This window comes from Tupaia chinensis, unplaced genomic scaffold (genome assembly GCF_000334495.1).
Source record: "Tupaia chinensis unplaced genomic scaffold, TupChi_1.0 Scaffold144702_1, whole genome shotgun sequence".
Taxonomy (NCBI): domain Eukaryota; kingdom Metazoa; phylum Chordata; class Mammalia; order Scandentia; family Tupaiidae; genus Tupaia; species Tupaia belangeri.
Genome location: NW_006204563.1, coordinates 2564567 through 2577167, shown reverse-complemented (window position 1 = coordinate 2577167; position 12601 = coordinate 2564567). Strand labels below are relative to the sequence as shown.

Genomic DNA, 12601 nt, shown 5'->3' with positions numbered 1-12601 from the left:
ATTAATTAGTGGTAATTTAAGTGGTGTTCTCATGAGTATAAGCTTAGAAAATTTTTTATCCCATGGTACATCTTGTTGAGATATCTTAAACATGTGTCCTTGGCTACTTTTCTTTCATGGGCACCGAACTCTCCCAAAATTACATAAATATGTTTCTCCATCTTTGCACTATGTCTAGAATAGTATCAATTTTTTCTTCTATGTAAACCTCATTCAAGGGGGTTATTTTGCAGAAATAACGCTTACTAAAACTCTTGTGGGATCAGCAAGTGGTATGATGGGTAAGGTGCTGGACTCCCACATGGTTGACCATGGATTAAATCCTGGACCTGGCAGCTTGAAAATCATGTCAGGCATGTTTGTGTTTATGTCCAAAATCTTGAGAGAAGAATGGAGGAGAAGGGATTGTAGTGTGCCCACCCTCCAGGTGGTGATACCTCACTTTTTCTCTCACTGTCTCTCTTTGTCTCTGATGAAACCCCCCCCCTCAAAAAAAAAGCTCTTGCATATCATGACTCTTAATAGTTGCTTGGAGTATTGAAATCTATTTTGGAGTTGGTTACAGAATACTGAGAAGGTTATATCTCACACACATTAGTTGTGATGATTAGAACATTTTGCCTCATTTTCTCTATTACATTAAAAAAAGAATAACAACATTAGCACTTTGAAAAGATTGATGCATATAGTAAAGACTGTTAGATCCTGGGACTAGAAGTTGGCATAATGGCTACGCTGTTGGACTCCCATGTAGCTGACCGTAGTTTGTGGCTTAAACTCACTCATGGTGCATGTGCGTGCGTGCCCAAGATCCTGAGAGGAGAATGGAGAAGGGATTGTGGCATGGCCATTCCTCCTGCGGGGGTGATTTCTCACTTTCTGTCTCTCTTCTCTGGAGAGCACACACGCCCTATAGCAAAAAACTCTCCAAAAAAAAAAAAAAAAAGATTGTTAAATACAGTAATGCATGTAAAAGCTCCTCTAACATTGTGGAATCTTAATAAAATTTAAATGTTCAGTGAAATGTTTTTGCAAGAATAGCTGTGTAAAGAGTTTATACCAGGGCCAGCATTGGGAGTGATGGTTAAGACACTGGACTCCCACATGGCTGACTGTGGTTTGATTCCTGGACCTGGTAGCTTGAAAATCACTGGGCATGTGTTGTGTGTTCCCAAAATTCCAAGAAGAGAATGGAGGAGAAGAGACTGTCATGTGGCCATTTCCCCTAGAGGTAATTTCTCACTTTCCAGCTCTCTGTTTGTCTTTGTCTCTCTGGCATGTGCATGCACCCTATGGCAAAATAAAACAAAACAAATCTTTTTTTAAAAAAGATAATATATACCATATGATTCCACAGGTACAATTTCAAAAATAAGTAAATGAATCCATAGTGTTAGCAGTCATAATAATTCCTAAGAAGGAGAAGATAGGGACTGGGAAGGAACCGATAATACTGTATTTCTTGGTTTTTGAGGTGGCTACATAAGTGTGTTCACTTTGTAAAAATTCATTAAGTTGTACAATTGTGATTTGTGTCCTTTTCTGAGTGTATAATGAAAAACCTTCATCAAAAATAAGACTTTGGAACATCAAATCAGTGTATTTCACTGAAATCACTAAAAGTTATATTTATTCCAGACTAGGTAAAATCATGGAAAATATTTATGATATACTAGTCTGTAAGAGGCAGAATATAAATGGTATGGATATTATAACTACAATTATGTATAAAGAACAGAGAAACTTGCAAGAAAATAAACCAGCATGAAAAAAAAATTGTTTTAAAGACACAATGGGCAGGGGGGCCAGCAGATGGTGTGGTAGTTAAGGTGCTGGACTCCCACAAGGCCACCTGCAGTTCAAGTCCTGAATCTGGTGGCTTGCCTTCTTGCTTTCTTCTCTCTCTGTCCCTCTCTGATGAGCACATGTGCCCTATAGCAAACTTAAAAATAAATAAAATAAAATAAAATAAACCCCCCCCAGGGAGGATGGCCACACTGCAATCCCTTCTCCATTCTCCTCTCAGGATCTTGGGCATGCACACACATGCACCCAGTGTGAGTTTAAGCCACAGGGTCTGAGACTTGAACCATGGTCAGCTACATGGGAGTCCAGCAACATAGCCATTACACTAACTGCTGTCCCTGGGCCATCTTTTATAACATTTTCCTTATGTCAATCCAAATTTTTTACATAAAAAGTAAAACACTTTTATAGGAAAAAAATACAATTTTGTAAATGTAAAAAGACAGATAAGAAAAAAAGAAGAATCATGTATACTAAAGAATTTGCCTATCCTGGTTCCTAGGAGTGAAACACTAGATCCTTTGAACCATCTGAGTGTTTGGAGTGTCTTTGTATTTATGGTGGGCTCTCCAGACTCGACCTGATCGTTTATATGGATAAGATGACTTAGAAATCGGGACACCAGCCAGAAAGATCCACCATGTCATTTGAAAGTTGGGAGTTTTGAGTCACATCATATCAGCCTAATTTCTAGGGAGAGGAGGAAAGTTGCCGAACGAGTTAAACTACACGATCATGATTTCATCTACTGTACCCATGTGATAAAGCCTCAGTGAAAACACTGGACACCTAAGCGCAGGCGAACTTCGCTGGTTGGCAGTACCCTTCATATTGCCACTCATATTGCATCTGAGGATGGAGGAAGCTTCTCTATTAGAACTCTCCCAGACCTTCCTCATTGCCCCTCCTTCAGCTTATTCTGATTTTTATTCCTTTCTCATAAAAAAAAGCTGTAACACTAATTATTGTGATTTCTTGGTTTCTATGAATCATTCTAGCAAATTATCAAACAAAAAAGAGTCTGTGGGGACCCCAAATTTATAGCCAGTTTGTAAGACTTTTGAATCTCCACACTTGGGGTTGGTATCCAAAGTGAATGAAGGCTAAGGGAAAACTTAACCTATAAAGTGTTCTGAGTAAGTTGCTTAAACCTTTATAGACAAATTTAGATTTATATAAAAGATATACTGGCAGTAATATTTGACTTTGCAGTTTTCCTACTATATGTCATATGTGATTTGATTATAGACTTTTTTCCCAGCAAATTTTCAATAACGTTTTCATTGAGTAATATGAAGGAAGGAAACAGGTTCAACACCTAGTGTTTTAGGTACAAATGTTGGTCAAAAGTTCCAGGTTATCTTAGAAAACATTAATGCTGAGGCATTGTCTCTCATTTCATACAAGGAATCTGATCACCAGAGAAGTCAGCACCTTGCCGCGGTTCACCTAGTTAGCTATGGCAGTTTGGATGAGTTCTTTGGGAGTTGGAACCATATCTCACAGGACATGGCACGCATAGTTAATACACAATATATGTTCTCCTTAGCTTTCACAGATAATGAAGAACATGCTAGGGTTGATTTTTGTCAACCAACAATCAAAGATTAATAGATATTTTTCCCTGAAAATCTATTAGAGGGACCAGCAGTTAGCGTAATGGCTATGTCGCTGGACTCCCACGTAGTTGACCGTGGTTCGAGTCCCGGACCTGGTGGCTTAAACTCACGCCGGGCGTGTGTGCGTGCGTGCCCAAGATCCCGAGAGGAGAATGGAGGAGAAGGGATTGCGGCGTGGCCATCCCCCCTGGGGGGTGATTTCCTGCTTTCTATCTCTCTGTCTCTCTCTGTCTGTCTGGCGAGCGCACGTGCCCTATAGCAAAAACCTCTCCAAAAAAAAAAAATCTATTAGATTTATATTTATCACTCTTAATTTTATTGCTTTTCTGTTTCCCTGAAAATTTCACGATTCCTGGAAATGTTTATTTTGCTTGCCATGGTCTCCTCAGTGCCCAAAATGATGCCTGGAGCAGAGAGTTTTCTTTGATAAATATTTATTTGAATGGAGACTTATGTGTTAAGAGAAGTCTTTTCTTTCTTAAACGGTAATTTTTCTGTAGTTCAAAAGTAGGTAAATTTTAAAAGAACACATGCTGATATTTTTTTCCCCTAAGGTTTTTATCATACAGTGTATGTACTGGAGAGAGACAGAGACAGATGGAGAGAGACAGAGAGAGACTGAGAGTAAAAGTGAGAAATCACCCGTAGGGCAGATAGCTACGCTGCAATCCCTTCTCCTCCATTCTTCCGGAAAATGAATTTTGGGTATACATGCACATGTACCTAGCATGATTTTCAAGCCACAGGGTCTGGGACTTGAATCACAGTTGACCACGTGTGCCACCTGCTGGCCCCTAAGCTGATAACTATAAGCACTTATGGAAATGGAGAATATTAATCTTCTGATATTTTTAATAAAATAAGCAAAAGTAAGTTAAAATAAAATTTAAGGCATATCGACATTTTAAAACAAATAAAGAAAAAAGTCTGTGGATTTAAAATAAAGCCAAGGATGGCTAGCTGGTGGCATGGTGGTTAAGGTGGCTGGATTCCACATGGCTGAGCACACAGCTCAAGTCCTGAACCTGGTGGCCAGGCACATGTACTTGCATGCCCAACAGTCCAAAAGTAGAATAGAGCAATGGAGGAAGAGTGATTGTGGCATGGCCATCTTAAATGTAGTGACGAAGTAGGGCTTTCTCACTTTCCTTCTCTCTCTCTTTCTATCTCTTTCCAGGGAGTGCTAGCAAATTAAAAACAAAACAACAATAACAGCAAAAACAGCCAAAGGCATTTCACTGTGAGAGTTCATTGTTATTGTCATCTGCCTGGTTATTTTGCCAACATGTGTAACTAAGCAATAGTTCTTCAACATTTGCATCTGAATTTCTCAGACTGGTTGCTTCTCTTGCCTAAAATCTTTACTGAGAAAATTTTCCAAGATCATTTGTTATTCAACTCACAATTTTTCTTTGGTTGCAATAGGTAAGACCTGTGGTAAATCATCAGGAAAACTGAAGATCACTGCCCCTATAAACTCTAAGCTATATTTTCACAGGTCTTTGCTGAGAATTGTCCTTTCTAGCTATGAGACATTATTGAATACAGCCTCATTGAAAGCTCTCATAAGAATGTAATGGCCAGTTTGCTTTAAAATACACTAAGGAAAGACAGCAGACAGGGGCTCATGAGAAGTGACATTCTGTAATTACCTGCTCCTATCAAAAGAAAAACAATTCCCAGAAATTAATGAATACAGCAAGACTCTATTTCCTATCTTAATTCTATCTTAATTGCAAAAGTGGATCAATTAAAAAAAAAAAGACTACACCAGCAAAGCCCCCTCTCTTAAGGTTTTGTCTCCCAGTTCCTCACTCATTGAATCAATGTACACAAGCATACCATGAACCTATTTTTACCTTCTGAGATGAGATAAACCAACTCTACCAGCAGTGCCCCGGTGAAACAACCAAGTCCATTGAACAGTGTCAGAAAACTCATGGAGGCTCCTCTGATGGTGCTTGGGACTGATCTGTATGATATTACAGAAACTGAGAGAAAAGAGAAGGTCAGATAGAACATTCTCCCTAAAACACTTTCATATACCCTGTTCAAATTAACATTGATCATATATCAAAGGAAGTGCACTGACATGGTTGAACTTCGTTAAGATTACTGTATTAAGATATATTATGATACACTTTATAAATGTCTTCAATGAATAAAATGTGATCAAGTATACTCTTATAGAGCTATGAGGAGAATTTGATTACTTGGTGGTTGAGTGTGTGAATATATCCACCCATATTTCGCTCTAGTATGAATATTTCTGATGAATTTTGGATTGAGATGAGGCTGTGCTAGATATTATCACAATATCATGATATGATATATCATAATATAGTATCAGTGAGATCAATAGTTTCATGATTCTATGTAAATCATTAAGTATCTTATGGAAAATGAGAATTTATCATGCAGAATTTTCATGGCTATTAAGAACATGGGCTCTGGAATTATACAAGATCGCACTAAAATCTCACGACAGTCATTTGCTGTCTCTGTAACTTTAGGCAAGTTAATTAAATGCTCCAAGCCTCAATGCCTTCCTCTATGAAATAGGAATAATATCAATAGTTATTTGCACAGGTGTGACATTTACCTGCTATATAATGTATGTAAAGTGCTTAGCACAAAGCTGACTTGGAGGTACTGAATAAAGATTAGCTACTTTCTAACAATATTCACCTTACCAAATCAAATTGCTTCTGATTTGGAAGGCACTGCACAAAGCCATTTATATGCTTTGTCTCATTTAAGGAGAGGGTACCTAAAGAGGTATAATAGCTTGACCGTTGAGGGTGTCTGAAATGGTTGTCTTTTCTTCCCAAGCTATTGTTGGAAGTACTAGTAATGATGATGGCAATATATTGCAAGAAAATTATGAAGAAACTATTATTATTTTTTAAACTTCAATTAGGGTAGCCAGAAGCATGGTGGTTAAAGTGACTGTATCCCACATGGTCAACTGTGTGGTTCAAATCCCACACCCAGTGACTTGAAAAACACGCTGGGTATGAGTGCGTACATGGCCAATGTCCTGAAAGGAGGGTGAAATAGAGGAGAAGGGATTGCAGCATGACCATTCCCCAAGGTAATTGTTTTCTCTCTTTTTCTCTGTCTCTAACTCTCTCCAGTGAGCTCGTGTCCTCTGTCAAATTTTACAAATTTAAAATTTAAATTAAAAATAAGTTTTTGAAATCAGAAGTAGATAAAAATATGTATATATACATACATATGTATACATATATATACACACACATACACATGCACATATTTTTATGTGTATATATATATATTTATGGATTTTTATATACAGCATTAGCTTAACTATTAAAATATGCATGACAAACTTACAAGGGACACATGTTCAAATATTTGCTACCTATTATAATATGATATCTAGAATTTGCTTCAAATTTATACAATAGGGAAGAATCGGGTATGTGAACGAGGGCAGAGATGAAACAAGCTTGACATTAGTTTAAGACTGTTGAAAATGGAAGATGGGTACACATGAGTTTATTACACTAATCTTACTATTGCATATATGTGGTAACAAATTTGTAAGGAACTATATTAACATTAAATCTTAACTGAGTGGTTGAGTTGTTGGATTTTCTTCTACTCCTTTTCTTCTTACTTTTTGTGTTTTGCATACTTTCCTGCAATGGGATTGTAAATGAATATTAAAGGTCATTTAAGTAAAAAGGGAGTAATAGAAAATAGATATACTGTAAACACTATATTGTCCTTTTCTAGAAGAAGAAGAAGTCTTATCGTTCTCTTCACTTCCATTTCAGGAATATTTCTCCTCTTGTTTCCTTGTACTTAACCTTAGTTAAACTCTGTATGTGCCCAGCACTTTTAAATGAACATATGAATACATCATGTAAATGTACTAAACATTCATTTTTGCGTTAATTTAATATTGTACTTTTTGTGTCTCCTTTTTTTTTCACATTTACTGATTTATTTCTTCCATGAGAAAGAGAGTCAGAGAAAAAGAGAGAAAGAAATAGACACTCCTAACTCCCTGTGCTGTGATCCACCCCCAGCCTCAGCCAGGCCAGATCATGGGCATGTGGTTCTGCTAGGGCCTCACCTGTGCAGGAGGATCCCAGGACGTGAACCAGGAGTCCTTTCACTTGGAGCCACTTGTGTTACCACTGTGCTGTGCTACCATGTGGCCTGAATGTGTTTTTATTTACTCATTCAATAAACGTTTAAAAGACTCCCTGTTTTTGTTCCAGGAAAGGTGCTGAATGCTGGGGCTGAGGGTTAAGAATAGGTATCAATGTATCTTTCCTGGACTTTAAACTCTGGAAGGGCAGAGAGCAGAAAGGGTGAACTATACTACAAAGGGTAAACTAAGCAGGTACTTAATTCCACAAATACTGAGTGGAGATGAAGGTAATAGTGGCGATGAATAAAATACTGTGGAGAAGAGCTTCAAATAATGGTAGCAAGGCCCCTCCACTCTTTTGCATAGTACTAATCACCGGCAGCAGCCTTTGAGTATTTTCAGGAAGATCCTAATGGGAGGATGAGGGTAATGCAGAAGAGACTTTGAGAAGAAATGATTCACCATTATAAAAGGGATTTGGCTTATGAACTTTCCTATCTATAAACAAGAGGAGATAAACAACAGACAGAAAGAGTGAGTAGGTCTATTTCTTTTGCTAAGAAAAAGCAGAATGAGCAAACCCATTATTACTCTGCTAGTGAATTATTAATCCTATGCTTTTCTCTTGCTAGAACTTCTGGTACAGTATATAATTCATGAACATACTTTGCCAGCTCTCTGCCTGCTGGTTAATCTCTCTTTGGTGTCATTTTAGTCATTTTTGAAAGGCTCTAGTTTCCTTTCATAGGACAAAGCCTTTCAAATCTTCAGATCTCCATTTTCAGGTATCTATTTGGATGTTCTGATCTTTTTCAACCTCAGTGATCATCAGCTCGATCTTTTTAGGCTCAAAGATTGCTCTTCTAGCCCATGATGGTATAGATATTATCAACAACTCTGTCACTATTCTAAAATTCCCATTTTGCTATAAAGACACAATAGAAAATATTCAAAGTGTATGTGAAAGCTGATCTTCTTGCCAATGAGAGCTAAAAATGTGCCTCCAGGTAGTAGCTGGTTGGTGTTTGCAAAGATACCTCTTGACAGCAAATGCAGAATCTACAAAATAGAGTCATAACTACTTCCTAATGCACCTGGTACTGGGGACTCATTGCTGGCATTTTTTCCTCCCTCCAGTTGTTCTTACACAGTTAAAATATGTTTATTGTGTTTGGTAAGAAGGTATTTGGCACATGTGGAGAAGTAGCACAATCCCAGAAAGTGGAGGTTTGCCATTGTCACTTTCAGATCATGATTCCTTGCTTATCCTAAGACACTTCTGCTTCAAATCTCCTGTCAACAGATCAAACCATCTCTTTCCTTTTTCTCATCCTGTTATCTGCCAATATCTAGATGTTTCACTCCATCTCTCAAACTTGTCAGCTCCTCTCTCATGGCCACACTCTCCAGTACTACCTCTGTCCTAATTCATGAAATTTTGAGCATACACATAGACCATCCTTCAAACTTTCTATCATTCCAAGTCTGGGCTGCTCAGTGTTTCAGCTTCTTCTTCAGTGTCATCTTCCTCTATTCTACCTTAGTTTCTATTTCACTCATGCCGATAGTCACAGCCTGTGCTTGGTACTCCATCCAGGTTTCCAATAATGGCCAGGTAATGTCCAGCCCTGTTGTTATAAAGTTTTATTGGAACACAGGCATACCATTTGTTATATGTTGTTTATGGTGATTTTTTCATTATAATGACATGGTTGAGTAATTGGAACAGAGAGGGACCTGCAAAACCTATGTACTATCGGATACTTTACAAAGTTTGACAACCCATGCCCTTGATCGAAAACTGTGACCATGCCATAATCTCAACTCTGTGCACTCATTGTGACTACCCCTTCCGTCTATCTTCCTAACTAACTCTACTGCTCAACCACAAAAAGACCGTCAGCCACCACGAGAGGAAAAAAATGTTCTAAACTGATATATTTAAAGTTGTCTGAGCAAGGTTAGGCACATTTTTAGACACCTATATGGTATTCTTTGAGTAAACAACAAATACAGGTTACAAAGCACCTGGAGTATTATAATTAAAAAATTAAAAATGCTTTGAAAAGTTTTCTCCTATTTTTTTTTTTCTTGTAGCTTATCTTCAATGCACAACATGGCTTAGTAGGGTAGAAAATGTCCACTGACATTTGTGAAGTGAGCCACTGTGCTTCCTTGCCCAATGCCACCAGTGTATAACCTTTTCAATCATTTGAATACAATATTTTTAATGTACCATGTAGAAATCTCTGTAGATTTCATTATTCATTTCTAATTCAATCTAAATATCCTTACTAATTGCATACTGTGAACCTGTAAATTTTAGGAAGGAGCAACACAGAGCAGCAAGGAGCTGAACAAGGACAACAAAAATCCTGACTTCAAGGAATATACATTCTTATGGTGAGAGACAGGTAATAACTTATACAAATATAAGTAAGGTAATTGTAGATTCTGATGGGTGCTTAAAAAGAAAAAAAAAAGGAAGGAATGAAGAAAAAGTACAATGAATTATAAAGCAATAGAATGACCAGGGAAACCTCTTTTGAGAAAATTCAGTAATGAGGAGAAACCAGTCATTTGAAAGCAGAACAGGAATTTTAAATAAAGAGAAGAATAAATGCAAAGGCCTTGGGGTAGAAGAAAGTTTTGGTACTTTAAACATTATTTTTATCAATATTTGCCACAGGTGCATGTGTATGCCAGAGACAGAGAGACAGAGATAAAAGAAGAGGGAGAAAGTACTCTCCAATGAAACATAGTCATACCACAATCCCTTCATTCCTCTACCATTTATAGAACAATTACTAATTCTGCCTGGATATAGAGGAATAAAAAAATTATTAAACTGGTTAAAGGCATCTCCATTTCTCCATCATGTTGGGATTTTGACATTTGCACACATATACACATACACAGCATGTTTTTCAGGGCATCAGGGCTGGGATTTGAATCACGTGGTCAGCCATGTGGGATCCAGCTCCCTTAACCACTAGGCCATGGAGCTAACCCCCTAAGTCTGGCCTTTTAGAGCACACACATTTCTAGCAAAATGATCAAGGGGCAGAGTATAAAGAAAAAGCAGTTGAAACAGTATACAGAGGCTAAGTCATGTGGAGTTATAATCACCATGGTAAGGAATTTATCTCTAAATTCCTATTGTGGAATTGTAAGCAGGGGAATGATAGCACTTAATGTTTCGGAAAGAGCACTTTACTGTTTTAAAGAAAATGGACTTGTGAGACAGGAGAGGAAGCAGGGAGACAAGAGGCTCTTAGAGTATTGGGGCCTGAGCTAATGGTGTGTAGACCAGGAGCATAACAAAGCAGATTGAGGGACATGGCCAGATTTAGGTTACATTTCAGGGGAGAGACTAAGACTCGCTGTTGGATTGAAGGTGAGAAATAAGGAGGTGAGAAGATCTTGGATGATTCATGTGAGGAAGACAATTCTGCTCCCACTACCAGATTTCCTGGTGTTTGAAATTTTTGTGGGTGGAAGAGCTCGTAGCAGGCTGTCTGAGCTTGAGTTCTGACACTATTTATTAATTCATGCAAAAGAATAATGTTAACAATAACAAACTTTATAGTTGCTAATTACTGAGGGCTCTCTATATATGAGGCACTTTGTTTTACATAAAATATTTTACTTAATCCTTAACACCGCTTCTCCATTTTTATAGATGAGGAAAATGTCTCAGAGTAATTTTTTCCAAAGTCACAAAGCTAGTCGGTGGCAGAACTGAGTTTGAACTCGGGTCTATTGATGACTTTAAGACCGTAGATCTTAATCACTGTATTATGCTACCTCCCAGAAGAACAATATTTCACTTTACAGCTCAACACACCCTTCACATTTTATGTTCAGCACTAGTCTCTCACTCACATTGATTCTTATCTGAATGCTTTAATATAAGAAAGAATGATAATTATTTCCGTTTTAAAGGTCAGAAGGGTGAAACTTGATGTCCCCGAGGTCATGTAAGTAGTAAGTGAAAAGCTGGAAATCAGACCAAGTCTTCTGGCCCCTCGACTATTACCCCTGTAGCAGATAAGTCAGTTGATTAAGTTGGATCTCAGTTTCCTGATGGATAAGTCAAGAAAGGTTGGACTAAGTAATTTATATGACAAGACCTGTCTGTCCTTATAGCAGTCAATGGTTGTAAGTACTTCTTGGGTTTCCATAGGTTGAACCATTGTTGCTAAGCTTGAGCAGGCCAGGAATTTACTTGCCATAGTCACTCATTCCCTTATTTCACATCTAGCCCCGGAAGTTTTGGCTGACTAGGTTCAGTAATATTCTAAAACAACCTCTGGGAAGATCATAAGTGTTTGTGTAGTGGTGCTTATCTACGATTCTTTTGTATTCCTTGAAGCATTAAGGAGTGATGGCCCCATCATAGAATCTTATAAAATCACTTATCCACATGAAATATATGGAAAAAAAATAATCTAAAACCGTAAAAGAAGTCTGATATATATATGACTATAACTACACAAAATTAATTTTATCTTTTTTTAATGAATTGCTTTGGTATCATGCGTGTGTATGTGTAAATATGTATTTATTTATTTTGGCCATAGGATTTGTGCACTTGCAAGAAACACACACACACACACACACAGAGAAATTTTCAAGCCACTGGGTCCGGTACTGAAATGGCACAATTGGTCATGTAGGATCCAGTGTCTTAACCTCTGTGCCACCTGCTGGCCCCTAAATATGTATTTCATTAATAGCATTTAAAAATTTGGAAATAACTTTAAAATAATAGAATCATTAAAGAATCTAGAAACAAATTAGTAGAATTGTCATTTAGGATGATTAAAGGTTGTGTGCTGGTTGATAGAATGGAGAGAAATTAGAGGCAGGAAGATAATTAACTTATAAAAATATTGCTAGTGAAGTATAATGGGGACTTGAGTTACATTAGTGCTCCTACTGCAGGGAAATAAGAGAAGGGTGGGAACATGTCCCATAGGTGATACTGATGCATATATGGACACGCACACACATTTTTTTTTTTTTGGAGAGGTTTTTGCTATAGGGC

The 12601-nt window shown here is 37.6% G+C and overlaps 1 protein-coding gene across 1 annotated transcript in view; it reads right to left on the bottom strand.

Moving 5' to 3' along the window:
- SLC15A5 (solute carrier family 15 member 5) overlaps positions 1–12601 on the bottom strand; it is a 111398-nt gene that overhangs the window by 29015 nt on the left and 69782 nt on the right. Inside the window, exon 7 of the mRNA XM_006167326.1 lies at positions 5285–5416. Within this exon, the coding sequence (XP_006167388.1) occupies positions 5285–5416 (132 nt within the window). The remainder of the gene's footprint in view (positions 1–5284; positions 5417–12601) is intronic.